Source organism: Thamnophis sirtalis, unplaced genomic scaffold (assembly GCF_051295495.1).
Source record: "Thamnophis sirtalis isolate CommonGarterSnake01/CBP01778 unplaced genomic scaffold, rThaSir2_p1.2 scaffold_5, whole genome shotgun sequence".
NCBI classification, from domain to species: Eukaryota; Metazoa; Chordata; class Lepidosauria; order Squamata; family Natricidae; genus Thamnophis; species Thamnophis sirtalis.
The window spans coordinates 18,431,205-18,445,842 of NW_028261385.1; the positions used below are offsets into that span (position 1 = coordinate 18,431,205).

The 14,638-nt window shown below is 42.3% G+C and overlaps 1 protein-coding gene across 1 annotated transcript in view; it reads left to right on the top strand.

Annotated features, from left to right (window-relative positions):
* Window positions 1-3,371: 3,371 nt before the first annotated feature.
* The window catches only part of LOC106555269 (O-acyltransferase like protein), a 35,541-nt gene continuing 24,274 nt past the window's right edge, over window positions 3,372-14,638 (top strand). The window contains exons 1-5 of the mRNA XM_087715370.1: window positions 3,372-4,340; window positions 7,487-7,626; window positions 9,191-9,269; window positions 14,158-14,296; window positions 14,401-14,615. Of these exons, the coding sequence (XP_087571496.1) occupies window positions 4,178-4,340; window positions 7,487-7,626; window positions 9,191-9,269; window positions 14,158-14,296; window positions 14,401-14,615 (736 nt within the window). The 5' untranslated portion in view covers window positions 3,372-4,177. The remainder of the gene's footprint in view (window positions 4,341-7,486; window positions 7,627-9,190; window positions 9,270-14,157; window positions 14,297-14,400; window positions 14,616-14,638) is intronic.

The window sequence follows — 14,638 nt, forward strand, 5'->3', positions numbered from 1 at the left end:
CTCATCATGCCTTCTGAACCCAATTAATTATGAGTACCAAAGTAACACTATATTCTTGAAATCTGCAGTCTCTGGTAGATATCTGTTTCATTACTTAAGATTTTTAAAGTGAAGAATTTAATTTGGAATCCTTCCACTGACTAAATTTTAATTTTACCATTCAATATCTTGACCTGTGGAGTTGGGAACATCAGTGAGGGAGTCGGAACCCTGTCCAGGATCCTCCACCTCTTCCAGAGCCGACTCATAAGGCCGCTCGCTCTCAGAGTCTGTTTGCAGCTCCAACGGCTTCTGCTGGGCCACAACAAGTTAGTAATCCAGTTGTTAAGTGAATCTGGCTTCCCAGGTTGAGTGCTTGTCAGAAGATCGCCAAAGGGGATCCCATGACCCTGAGACACCGCAACTGTCATAAATATAAACCTGTTGCCAAGCGCCTGAATTTTGATGACATGGTCATGGGGATGCTACAAAAGTCGCAAGGATGAAAAATAGTCATAAGTAACTTTATTTCACTGCTGTTGCAACTTTGAACAGTCACTAAATGAACTTGCAAGTCAAGGACTATTTGTATTGGTTATTAGTAACTATACTTGATCATTTGTTCTTGGTCTTAGTTTAAGGCTTTATTGTTAGATATCAGTCAGATATCCTAACATCATAAGAACTTCATAGGTGGATAAAAATGCCAAATCCAGGATAAACCTCTGGTGTATGACCTTTATTTCAGAAAGTTCTCCTTTAGCTTTATTTTTCAAAAAGCTCACTTTTGTTCTTTATGTCGGTCATTGAGCTTTTACCATACAATGCACAGTCTTTCATATTTCTGTGAAAAATAAGGAAATTGAATTGTCTTTAATACCAAGTCACCACAGTTATTTTACCTCGTAGTGCTGGGAGCACCGAAGTGCTTCCAGTTTGAAAGGATTAAATGGTGATATCACTGTTTCCCGGGGCACCTCTAGTTGGGGGTTCCTTTCACATCCCTGTTAAATTACCATATTTTCCTAATTATAAGACGCACCTTTTTCCCTCAAAAAAGAGGCTGAAAATCTGGGTGCGTCTTATACCCTGAATACAGCATTTTTTGCTTCCCGAAACCCTGCCCCCTTCAGCAAAATGGCCGTGCAGAGCTTTTAGAAGCCTTGCAGAGTGCTCCTGGGGGCTGCCCCCCCCCAGCCCCTAGGAACACACTGCAAGGCTTCTAAAAGCTCCGCATTTTTTGACAAAAAATTGGGCATTTTTTTTGGTTATTTTTGGGGTGGCTCAACACCCCCCCCCCCGGAGCACTATACAAGCCTCCTAAAGGCTTTTCATGCCCTTTTTTGGGGGGGGGGAAACGGGCCCGTTTTCATGAAAAATGAGTCATTTTTGGGAGGTCTGCAGAGTGCAAAAACTTTTTAAAAATTTGCCTCTTCAAAACCTTGGTGCATCTTATACTCCGGTGCGTCTTATACTCCGAAAAATATGGTACCCACCAAAGGAGTATGTCAACCCTGAAGCTGACATGACCGAAGCCATTTTGATACTTCAGTGTTGCCACACTGGAGCTGAGGGATAGGGAGGGGGGAATAGAGATTGCTGGGGTTTTATAGCCAAAATAAAATATTTTCTCCTGGGAACCAAGGACCTTCTAACACCTGGTCAGAGTGTGGAGGAGCAACGTTGCCAAGCAGCCGGACGACACCCTGATTGGATCCTGTGACTGATTGTTTGGGAAAGGGGAAAAACTTCTACTTTTAATTAGGAGAAAACCGCGGGAACCTTCAGGGTCGGTTTTCACCAGAATTGTGCCAATATGATATATCCAATAAAACTATGCTTTGAGGAGTCGACCTGCCTGAGTTTGTCTGCTATGGGTGTATTACTTGGAACCTTGATATGGTACTCATTTATCTACTTGTAGTCACCCGCTTTCAAACTGCCGGGTCACCAGGAACTGCAGCGTGTGATGGAAGCTCACCCCATCCTGCGGCAGAAACTGGGTCACAAATGTGAGCCTACACACCACTAGCCCAGTACTTAGGAATGTATGGACAGTCTACAATATGAAGTAATTTAAAACCATGGTCTGAAAAGCTTTAATTCTTTCTGTAGAACAGCGTTTCTCAACCTTGTCAACTTGAAGATGTCTGGACTTCAACTCTCAGAATTCCCCAGCCAGCGAATGCTGGCTGGGGAATTCTAGGAGTTGAAGTCCAGACATCTTCAAGTTGACAAGGTTGAGAAACACTGCTGTAGAAGCTCCAGCAAAAATGTCCTTCCATCAGTCCCCCAAACTATCTTCTGCTTCTGCTGTCAGGTTCCAAATAATGCATCCATCACAAATTGAACTCCGAGGCATTCCTTTTCTCAAAGTACAAATTTTTTGGGATACACCATATTGGCACTAACTGGTGAAAAGCCAAGGAGGAATATCAGTAAAGTTTCATGAAGATACGAAGGGCAAAATGGACAAAGCCCCTAAATTTCACACACTCCCATCTCAATTTCATACCAACCTACTTTACAAGTAGGTGCAAGTAGAAGGGGCATAGAAAGAAATATGAGGCAACAGAGACAGAAAGCAATAAAGTTCTGAACAGCTGCAAAACCAGCCATTCCCCAGTAACAATGGTCAAACCATTGGCAACAAGGTGGACAGTGCTAGAGTCAGTCAAAATCATGAAAATGCCAGCATCTGTTGTAACTATGGACCTTCCACATGAAGGCCAGCCTTGCCCTTCCCAAATTAAAAGTAGCATTTCCACTTTGATGGGTGTGCTAAGTGAGTATCTTCCTGACACTAGCTAGTGCTCCCTAGGTGAAACCACCTGTTCTTGGCTTCAGAGGCAATGCTGCAAAACTGCAATCTTTGGAGCAGCAACTAAGCTAATTAACATCTGAAGCAGTGGTGGGTTCTGGCCGGTACGCCCCAGTAGAAGCGTACCGGTGCCTTCTGGGAGCAGCAGGCACCATACCGGAATAGTGCTTTGGAGGGCCCACCCCGTGACACGACAAAAGCGTGCACGACAAAAGCGCACTGACAAAATTGTGTCGGTAAAACTGCAACATCATCAACATGCCGACAACAGCGCGGCGACAACAGCGTGGAGACAGAAGGGCGCTTTACAACAGTGCAGCGACAGAAAGCCGATTTAACTTAAGGTAAGGGTTAGGTTTAGGGTTAGGTTTAGCGTTATGTTTAGAGTTACATTTAGGGTTAGGGTTAGCGTTACGTTTAGGGTTAGGGTTAGCGTTACGTTTAGGGTTAGGGTTAGCGTTACGTTTAGGGTTAGGGTTAGGGTTAGGTTTAGTTTTACAGAGCGCTTCTGTCGCCGCACTGTTGGCGCGCTGTTGTCGGCGCGATTCAGCTCTCATTCGTCGGAGCGCTTTAGAACATGCAGTTTTGTCACCGCGGTTTAGTCGGGCGCAGTTTTGTCGTTTGCCCTTTTGTCAGTAAACCAGCCCACCCAGGGCCTGTCCGCGTTCCTTACCTGTATTTGAGCCAACTGGGCCATTTGCACACATGCACGCAGCATATGGCGCCTGCGTGACACTCCGCTGATCAGCTGGAGGATCGCAGGGTGGTGGGTGTGCATGCGTGCACAGCGCGTGTGCACATGATGCATGCCTGGCCCTGTCGCAGCGTACCGGTTGCGACAGAATCCAGAACCCACCACTGATCTGAAGCACTAAAGTTCCCGGAGTTTTCACCAGTAAGTGCCAATCAATTTGTACTTTGAGAAACAGAATGCCGCACTTAATCTCATTCATCATTTGGCCGATAGTACAATTAAGCGCAAAAGAATTCAGTTGTACACAACTATCCTAGAATATCCTGACAGAACAACCTTTTCCGTAAACCGTCTCCCAAAAAGAACACATGTATACAAAGCTGCGATGGAAACACCATCAAAAGGGCAAACAACAAGCAGTTTGATCTCTGGAACGAATGGCAGCAGGTGGTTCAAGAGAAAATGGGCCAAACATGCAAATAAAACAATCCTGGAGCAGAAATAGGTTTTTCACGCTGCTACAATTTCCATTGTGCTGCTGGTGTTTTCAAAGAGCACTGAGCATTTCTAATTATCTGGTGGAGATTACGTTGTCTTTCTACCTCCAAAGCTAGTGATTACAATACAGCCCTTAAGAACCGTTTGCCACACATCCAAAAGGCAGAAGGGACCTAGAGATAAACATGAGGAGTGGGCAAATGGTGACCTACCTCCTCAAACTCTTCCTGTTTTCTTTCCTGATTTCAACTTCTCCTGCAATAAACATAACTCATGAATGTTGGGAAGACGTCACTGAATTCCTGTCTGACCTGAATGCAGAAAAACCCAAACCATATGCAATCAAAAGTAAGTAGAAGTAATAATAAGTTTACAATGTTCGACTTAAGACTATTTGTTGGCTTGAAATATTTATCCACTACCGACAGAACAAAACTCTTCCATTGTCTTGCAATTAATTTTAAGGTTAGAGTTTAGAGTCTCTCACCAGGCGACCCATGATATATTACAAACTTCCTTTCTGAAGATAAATCACAGGGCTGCAGAGGACAGAAATATTATTCTCAGCTTTTCCAGGTTCTCGGCAGTGGAATATCTGGCAAATCTTTGGAGAAAAACCCCCGCCAAAGATGTTAGCATTTTTAATGTCACAAGTTGTCTACCGATAAAAGTTTAAAAAATACCAAAAAGGTTGCTTCAAATAATTGAGGTTTGAGGTTACTTCAAATAATTGAGGTTTCCCCACACACCCAAATTAATTTTGAATTACCTTGATGTGGAGGCCATTTCTCTCCGGTCTTCCTTAGATTGTGAAGATGGGTTTTCCCTTATTAGTGCTAAATTTTTATCAGATTTTTTAAATAAATTTATTTTCAGACAAACACAAACACACAGCACATATAACATAAAAGCCTCTTCAACTACACGCAGTGTGTCGATTGGTTACAAGGTCTTTCTGTGTCCTTCCCATAGTCCTCACTTGAATTTTATCAAAATTCACATATTGACAATCAAAATATCTTTGTATACATTGTTGTTATGCTTTCTCCTATTCTAAGTCATTCTATCATTTTAGCATTGATAACATTCTCTAATAATTTTCGATTCCATGTTTTTTTCCCATTATTAGTATCATCAATCTAATATACATGTATACAAATTGTTATAATTATTAAACATCCATTAAGTCTAGCTATTATTACATCCTTTCAACATAAGGCATATTAAATCTGAAGTAACTTTATATTATGACATTTTATTACATCATCCTTAAATCATCCAATGATATTACATCTTTATATTCTATTCTATATAGAATTGTTTATCTTTTATAAAAAGGCTTTTCAACATCATCTCAATTTTTATCAGTTTTGTAATGGATTTTGTGTTATTCTAATGTTATATAGTATTTTTAATAAATGAAGTATTATTTATTTGCAATAATTAGAGATGGATTAAATTGCATATTAGCAAATCAGTGAGTAAGAGTCTTAATATTTATGCAGGATATTATTAAACATTCTGAGATGAGACAACTTGAATTAAAGATTCTTTTTCATGTTTACTGGACACCTCAGAGAAGAATTTTGAAAGGTTAGCTTTTACTATATTGTAAGGAGACACATAATTGTGAATTTGTCCTACTATTATTGCCCTATTTTAGGTCAAAATCTATGTGCTTGATAATATGGTCTTAGAAACATCAATATGGCTTAACAATGTGGATGTACTTTTGAATTTTTATTCTAAAAGGTGGAAAGTTGAAACATATCCCTAAATAAAGGCTTATGCATTTAGGAAGCACCAAGTTTCAAATCACGTTTACTGTTCAAAGTTGGAAAGATGGTGCAATCAAAGATTCAGTCATTTGATTGTAAATTTGTATGTATTTGTTAACTGTTTATGAGAGGGCCCAACCGAAAGGTGCATTTTCAAATGGCAACTGGAGTTTGTTTTTCCTTGGAGAGTCCAGTTGCCTTTTGGAAAAGCACTTTTTTTCAGTTCAGAACGGAAGAAGCTTTTGGATGAGAAGTGAAATGTCTTCAAAGAAAAACAATATGAAGACTAGCAAAAATGTTTAGTAACCTGTTTACAGAATGATGGAAATGCAATCAGTCCCCAGGCACATACTACCACATGTGGTGGACATGCAACAAAGCAAGAAAATATTGGGAGAAACTACATAATTGGCTGGAAGAGATATCTAAACAAAATATAGATTCGAAGCCGGAATTATATATGTTGGGAATAACACCCGAGGGTTATGATAAAGGGACCACATATTTAGACTTACATATACTGACAGCAGCAAGGATTATATTTGCCAAATACTGGAAAAATGAAAACACATCGTCAGGTGAGGAAGTAGTTCAGAAAATTTTAGAATGTGCTGAAATGGATAGGCTAACTTTTAAAACTAAAGACAAAGAAGACTCGGAATACTACCAGATATGGAACAGTTTTTATGAATGGCTAAAGACATTGGGTAGGAATTAGAGGAAAAAAGACTATGAATATCTGTATTAAAAGAGAGATGGTTTTCAAATGTAAGTATGATAATCTACAAAATGTAAACTGAAAGGTGTCTTTTCAAAAAGCAACTGGACTTTGTTTTCCCTTGAAGACATTTTGCTTCTCATCCAAGAAGCTTCTTCAGTTCAGTTCAAGAGTCCAGTTGCCTTCTGAAAAAGCACCTTTTTTCAGTTCAGAACTGAAGAAGCTTTTGGATGAGAAGTGCCATGTCTTCATGGAAAAACAAAGTCCAATTACTTTTTGAAAAAGCACCTTTGGGACAACCATGACCTGGATGACTGAGAATCTCCATAGACAAGATGGCCCAAGTATTCCTGTATTGGTGTTGGTAATGGCCTTCCAGCTCAGATTATTCGGAAGAACAAGCAACTGCTTAGAATGTAAAAGTTAACCTTTTCTGCTGAAGTCAGTTTGAGGATAGAGATCAGGGATGGATTCCTGCCAGTTCTAACCTCTTCTATAGAAGAAGTTCCACAAATCTACAGTGCCGTTTAGAACCGGTTCCAGCTCCCTCCCCATGCCTGTCCGCACATCATCAAGATGAAGAGCAAGAGGAGGAATTCTGGGAGTTGAAGTCCACAAGTTTACAAGATGTCAAGTTTGAACACCCCTGGGGTTTTTTTTCTAAAGGGTTAGGGGTGCAAGGGTCTTGTAACTTGACAGCTTTAATACATGCACACTTCAATGCCAGAGTTCCTGAGCCAATATTTTGGTTGGTAAGCAAGAGCGTTGTTAAGTGAGTTTCACCACATTTTACAAGTTGGCCATGCCCACCCAGTCACATGTCTGGCAAGCCACTCTCACTTGGTCACATGTCTGGCAAGCCACTCCCACCCAGTCACATGGCTGGCAAGCCACTCCCACAAAGCAGGTCACACCTACAGAAGAGGTTCTAAAAAAATTTAAAACCCACCACTGGTAGAGATGTTCTATAATTCAGCCTCTTTGCTTTGATATCGCAGTGTATGATTCAGTTGGGAAATACAGCAGCAACATCCTAAACGGAAATGTGGACAGGTTGGGATCTTACACTGAATGCATTTCGGCAGAGGCTCCTTCCGGAAAATTCCGTGGACAATATTGCAAACTTCAATTGCAACAAGTAAGTTTGGCCTGAACCTATAATAAAAATTATGCCATATTGATGATGGTAGTGCAAACTCTCCACCAAGCTAGAAACATGGAGATCATGTCCAGCCTTTAGGCACCGTCAGTTGAGTGATCTTGGACCATCATTCTCTCTCAGCTCTAGGAAGCAGGCAATGCAGATAGTTCTCCGTTTACAAACATTCATTTAGTGGCAGCTCAGAGTTACGACAGCACCGAAAAAAGTAACTTACAAACAGGCCTCGCACTTATGACTGTTGCAGCATCCCTGTGGTTATACGGTCATGATTTCGATGCTTGGCAGCCGTTATGCATTCAAAATGGTTGCTATGTTCTACAGTCACATGATCATCATTGGTGTCCTTCCCAGATGTCTTCTGGCAAGCAAAGTCAGTGGGGAAGCTGGCAGAGAAGGACACAAGCCATGGTTATGTAAAGTCTTGCTTAACAACTATGGGAAAAACATTGTAAGACTGGTTGCTATTGTGTTCATAAGTTGAGGACTACCTATAGCAGTGATGGCTCACCTTTTTGCCATTGTGTACCAAAAGCAGGGGGAGCGCGGGCGGGTCGTGCGTGCGCATTCCCTCCCCACACACATGCACGCACGGCCCCCTGCATGCGTGCGTAACCACCACCACCCTGCTTTTGGCGCACGATGATACAGTGGACCCTTTTTTCGCCCTCCCCAGGCTCCAGAGGCTTTCTAGGAGCCTGGGGAGGGTGAAAACGGGCTCCCCTGCCCCCCCACGGGCCCTCAGGAGGCAGGAAACGGCCCGTTTTCCGACTTTCAGGTTGCCCGTAAGGCCGTTTTTCACCCTCCGGAGACTTCAAGAGGTTTTCCTGAAGCCTCTGGAGGGCGAACAATGGCCAAAAATGAAGGCCGAAATCAACTGGCCAGCACGTGCATGCGTGCTGGAGCTGACAGGGCATCGCCTTGTGTGCCCTAAGAAATGGCTCTGCTTGCCAACTGTGGCACGCATGCCATAGGTTCACCATCACAGACCTATAGCATATGGTCTCTTGTCTGTTGCTCTAACTCAGGTGTGTTAAACTCAGTTTCATGGAGGGCTGCATCAGGATTGTATTTGACCTCAGGGGGCTGGGGTGGGTGTGGCAGGGTGGGCATGGCCAGCTTGAGGAGCCTGTGGTGGCCCGAGCGTTCCACCAGCAAAAACAGTCTCCCGAGCACCGTTTTCAGCTGCCACGGCCTCCTGCAACCCTCTGCCAGTCAAAATGGAGCTTGGGAGGGCTACCTGTGTCCCTCCATGGGCAGGTTCTTTGCATTTTACAGGGCGGCCCCGCGGGCCAAATCTAACTATCCTGTGGGCCAGATCCGGCCCCCAGGCCTTGAGTTTGACATCCCTCCTCTAACTGGAGCCCTTTTTTGTTTCCAAAATCTCACCCCCTTGCATTAATCTGATGGCTCCTTTGATAGACTTATAAACATAGGATTTCTCATTGGGCCCCGTTGAAGTCAGTGCATTTTGAGTATCCACTTAATGTGACTGTTTTTGCCAGATCCTTCAATAACGGGGTTAAAACCATTATTCTCCTAGGGAAGAATTGACTACTATAATGGAATCTGTGTTCCTGATTCCTGCCAAGAAGAGGAAATTACAGCATTAGCCACATTGGGTAAATGGATTATATTTATTTTGGCCCTTGGTATTTATATAAATCTTTCAGATGAGAAAATAATTCTTGAAGGACTATTCTGTGCTCATTCCCTACACATATATGCATGGTAGCTTACTACAGGTAGTTCTCGACTTACAACAGTTCCCGGCTTAGTGACCGTTTGGAGTTACAACAGCACTGAAAAAAAGTGACTTATGGCCGTTTTTCATACTTACGACCGTTGCCCCCATCCCCGTGATCATGTGATTTACATTCAGATGCTTGGCAATTTGGCAACTCACATTTACGACAATCGCAGTCATGTGATCCCTTTTTGCAAACTTCTGACAAGCAAAATCCATGGGAAAACCTGATTCACTTAATAACCATGTTGCTAATTTAACAACTGCAGTGATTCACTTAACAAATGTCGAAAGAAAAGTCATAAAATGGGGTAAAACTCACAACAAATTTTTCACTTAGCAACATACATTTTGGACTCAATTGTGGTCGTAAATTGAGGACTACCTGTAGTGACCTGCTACTACTAACTGTTCTTGCAAACTTGCAAAGCTTCAGTTCTGAGTGTATTTACAAAATAAAAAATTAAGTTAGTTTACTCAATCTCAAATTCTCTCCTCCTTTCCTAATTTTTGAATTGTGGCTTACAAAGAACAGTAAAAACAATAGTAAGTCACTGGGAAAAATATGAATTTCTTTATTTGCTCATAGCGCAGATTTCATTCATTCTGAAAATATACCCTGTCCATTTATTACTAACCAATAAATTATTTACAATTAAGACAAGGGGCTTGGCATTGTGCAATTAAAGGCTGTGCCCTATACAAACACAGTACATTAAACATTGCAGATTAAATCAATTATATGTCCCAGGAAAACTTGTTGCAAAAATAAAAATCAAATATTACATCAACGGCTTTTCATTTTGATCCTTTCATCCTCCCAACATAACATTATCTCTTTTATCCAAGCCCCTACCTTTTCACCAACTGATTATAGTTCATCTTAAATCACCTAATAATTTACTAAAACACAGAATATTCATTACTACGGGGTATTATGTTAACCATGTTTAATTCATTAATTAAATGTAAATGTAAATTCAATGTTGCTTGTCCCTTACTTCACTAATTTGTTTCTCTGGGCCTTGCCAGGATAGTTGGGGATATTTGCCACACAAAAGGCAAGTGTAATCCTTTTAAAGAGTTTAGTGTGGTTTCCCCCCCCCCCCGCCCCCAAGCCTCTAGAGCTTGGGAGAAATAAATTAGATCTTCTTCTGCCAAAGCTAACAAGAATGCCAAAATGATTCTGAGTATTTTTCATTTTAAAAGGGACAGATGCATGCCTACTGCTATGAAGCTTTTTAAGTGCTATGTGATACAGAGATCAACATCAACTAAGTTGTGTCCAACTCTTTGCAATTTCATAGCACATCAGGCTCCCCTGTCTTCCACTGTCTCTTGGAGTTTCTCCAAATTCATATCTATTGCATTGGTGACCGTCTGAACATCTCATATTGTGCCATCTCCTTCTCCTTTTGCCTTCAATCATTCAGAGTCTTTTCCAAAATGTCCTCTCTTCTCGTTAGGTTGTGGGAAGTTATTATCCAGCCCTCTCCCAGAAAAATGAAATATCTAGGAAATATTGAAAAGGCAGAATATTTCTCTGGATGTGAAAAGAAACATGTTTTAAAAGACAGAATAGTTGCCTATAGCTTTCTGCCCATCACCAGCTAATGGGCCATTAAGATGGCCAGGCTAGCCCACTTTACATAATAAAGACTTCTCCTCACTGCAGCTGTAGGGGGAAGGGATATTACTCAACTGACCACAAGGCATCTGAGAACTCATCACAGCCTAGAGAGTAGCCCCCTGCATGGCACCATGGGTGTCTGACAACCAGTCAGAATACATTTCTTACACAGGAACAGGAAACAGAGAGGTGGGACTGAACAGGGTATAAAAAGCCTAGCAAGCCCCTTCCTCAGCCCTTCTCTCTTCTTCTCCATCAACATTGAAACATGTGATCACCTTTTCTGTTCAGGGCTCAAGCCATGTGGCCCTGTCCAACAGTAAACCATCTTTCCAAGCAGCCTCCATGTCTCCAGTGTCTTCTTCCCCACTTGGAGCTGAACCCAGAAGGACATTTCTTTCAACAAGGTGGCCAAAGTATTTGAGCTTCAGCATTGGTCTTTTCAAAGAACAGTCAGGATTTATTTCATTTAGAATTGTTTGATTTGATCTGCTTAAGGTCCAAGGGTTTCAAGAGTCTGCTCCAGCCCCACAATTCGAAAGCATCCATTCTTTGGCCTTATGACACAGCGCTCACAGCCATGCACTACTACCAGTGGTGGGTTTCAAAGTTTTTTGGAACCTCTTCTGTATGTGTGGCCTGCTCTGTGGGAGTGGCTTACCAGCCATGTGACTGGGTGGGCATGGCCAACTTGTAAAATGTGGTGAAACTCACTTAACAACGCTCTTGCTTAGCAACCAAAATGTTGGCTCAGGAACTCTGGCATTGAAGTGTGCAAGTCTTAAAGCTATCAAGTTACAAGATCCTTGCACCCCTAACCCTTTAGAAAAAAAAACCCCAGGGGTGTTCAAACTTGACAGCTTTAAGACTTGTGGACTTCAACTCCCAGAATTCCTCCACTCACTCTTCATCTTGATGATGTGCGGACGGGCGGGGGGAAGGAACTGGAACCGGTTCTAAAGAGCACTGTTGATTTGTGGAACCTCTTCTATAGAAGAGGTTAGAACTGGCAGGAACCCATCCCTGACTACTACTGGGAAAACGATAGCTTTGTCCCAAAGGTGCTTTTTTCAGGAGGCAACTGGACTTTCTTATTTTTTCTTTTGAAGATGTTTTGCTTCTCATCCAAAAAGCTTCTTCAGCTCTGGTAGGATAGTGAGGAATGGAAGGATCTATATCCCCATGATGGCAAGCTTATGGCATGCATGCCCAAAGTGGTACGCAGAGCCATGTTGCCTGGCATGTACGGCATCGCCCATTCCACTTCCGGATTTCTTGAGCACATGCACGCTTGACAATCAGCTGGCTGTGCCAGAATCAGGAAGAGCTCATCTTACGGTTTCCAGCTTGTGCATGTGGACCAGCCAGCTGATCGTCACGCATGCATGCGCCCCAGTAACCAGAAGACTAGCTGGCCGGTGAGCATGCGCACACTGGAAACTGGAAGTTTATTTCCTGGCATGCGCATGCCCACTGGGCAGCTTCTCCTCTGGGTTGCATGTACTCCCTTTTCGGCACTTGGTGCCGAAAAGGTTCACCATCCCTGATCTATCCTGTCAACGCTGAAGAAGCCAACTGCCACCCTAGCGGTTTGAAAGCATCCCATCCTCTCTCCCGCCCTCTCTACCCCTCTTTCTTCTATCCCACTCCTCCTCCCCTTGGTGTATTTCCACTATATGTCAATGAATAGATAAATAGGGTTTGTCAAGAAAGCTTACTGCAGTCTATATTTTTAAACTGGCCACATGATGAGAAAAGTGGCTCTCAAGAAAAGGCAGGCTCCCTCGGCTGAGAATCAGAACTGAACACTGCTCCCTTGACTCGGCCATGACTGGACAGGGGGAAACCTTTAAACCTTGAAATAGGCCATCTCTCTCATGTATCCAGACACACGTAAGGAAGGGTGGGTTGGGTACGAATTGTAATAACCATCTTGATTTTTTTTCCCCCCTCTTGAAAATGTTTCATTTTCCATCTTTTCATTTTCATACACTCACATATATACTGTGCATAGCCGGGGCCATACAACATTAAACAATAATCACAGCAATTCCTCTTGTCAACAATACCCCCCAAAATAGAAACCCAATATACCTCTTCCACTCTCCATACACCTCTTTCTTCCGCCCTCCTCCAACTTTCTATCTTCCCTCCATCATTCCCCTCTACTTTACTTTCCCTCCCCCTCTACCACTCCTCTCTCCCGATCCACTCCCTCCCTTCCTTCTCACCCTCCGTTCCATCCTCTCTCCCGCCCTCTCTACCCCTCTTTCTTCTATCCCACTCCTCCTCCCCTTGGTGTATTTCCACTATATGTCAATGTACTCAACTTGTCCTATTTTTACAGAGAAATTAAAGAGAAACAGTATACATGTGAAGTCGCATTACATTGAAATCTAACACATAGTATATATCCCTCCCTCCCCCCACCCTCCCCCCCAACACCCCACCTCCCTCCCCCCCCCGACTTCCCAGAGCCCGTACACGTTATAGATTTTTAACAAACACAGTCTAAAATATATTGAGAAAAAAGAAATAAGAAAAAAGAGGTTAATAACATCTCTACATTGATCTTAGCTTCTTCCTGCTACACTAACTTTGAACAGTTTAAATCATTCCTGATCTTAAGCATAGGCTATCTGGAATTTCTTAGTCCCGTATTTGTTTTGTATATAGTCAATCCATTTTTTCCAGTCTCGTTTATATCTCTCATTTGAATGGTCTTTAAGATATGCCGATATTTTAGCCATCTTGATTTTTTTTTAACACACACACACACATACACACAGTGGATGCCCTCGGGTTGGGAGCTTGTGAGAATTGACGCACGATAAAACTGGAGGGCACCAGGCTGTCTTTCTTTTTTCTCTCCCTGAAACAGGTGATTAAAAACAGGAGGAAAAAAAAAGTGAGTGATTCTTTTATCTAAAAAAAAAAAAAAAGAACTCATGAGTTTTCCACTTTTCAAATAGAAATGCAATAAAAACCCTCTGGATGAGACACAAGTACTCTTTGTACTCCGAGAAAGCAAATGTTTCCATGTCTGTCCTTTCAGAAGTAATGAAAATTTTGAAGTACAACATATACTCTCTTCTCCTGATCTGACATTATTACTGCTGTTCTTTCTTGACAGGTATATTTAAATTCAAGTCCACCTCCTTCCTCTTGCCTCTCCCGTCCCTCTTTGCTCTCAACGCAAGCATTTCATTTAACACGGTGGCCAGATGTGCCAAAGGCCTTTCTACCATTGATGCGTTCACAGGGGTTTGCTTGTAAGTACTGGGTGTCCAGATGTAAACCTGTGTCAAAAAGGATATTCCAACCATTGCCTCAAAGCATCAAGACTTCCACAGTAATGAACTTCTGTTTTCCCTAGGTTTATTAGTATTTTATTCATCATTCTGCCAGTTGCTGGAACTATGTACAATGCTGATCTCTGGAGGAAAGCTAAGGACAACGAACAGCCTTCAGATGCAAATTATGGCAGCACGTCTTCAACCCAAAAACATACTAGTACATCAAAAACAGAGACGACACAGACTGGCGAATCCCTATCAGGGATATTGCCACTGGTAGATGGTTCAAAACAAAGTAGGTGTCTTAATATATATTGT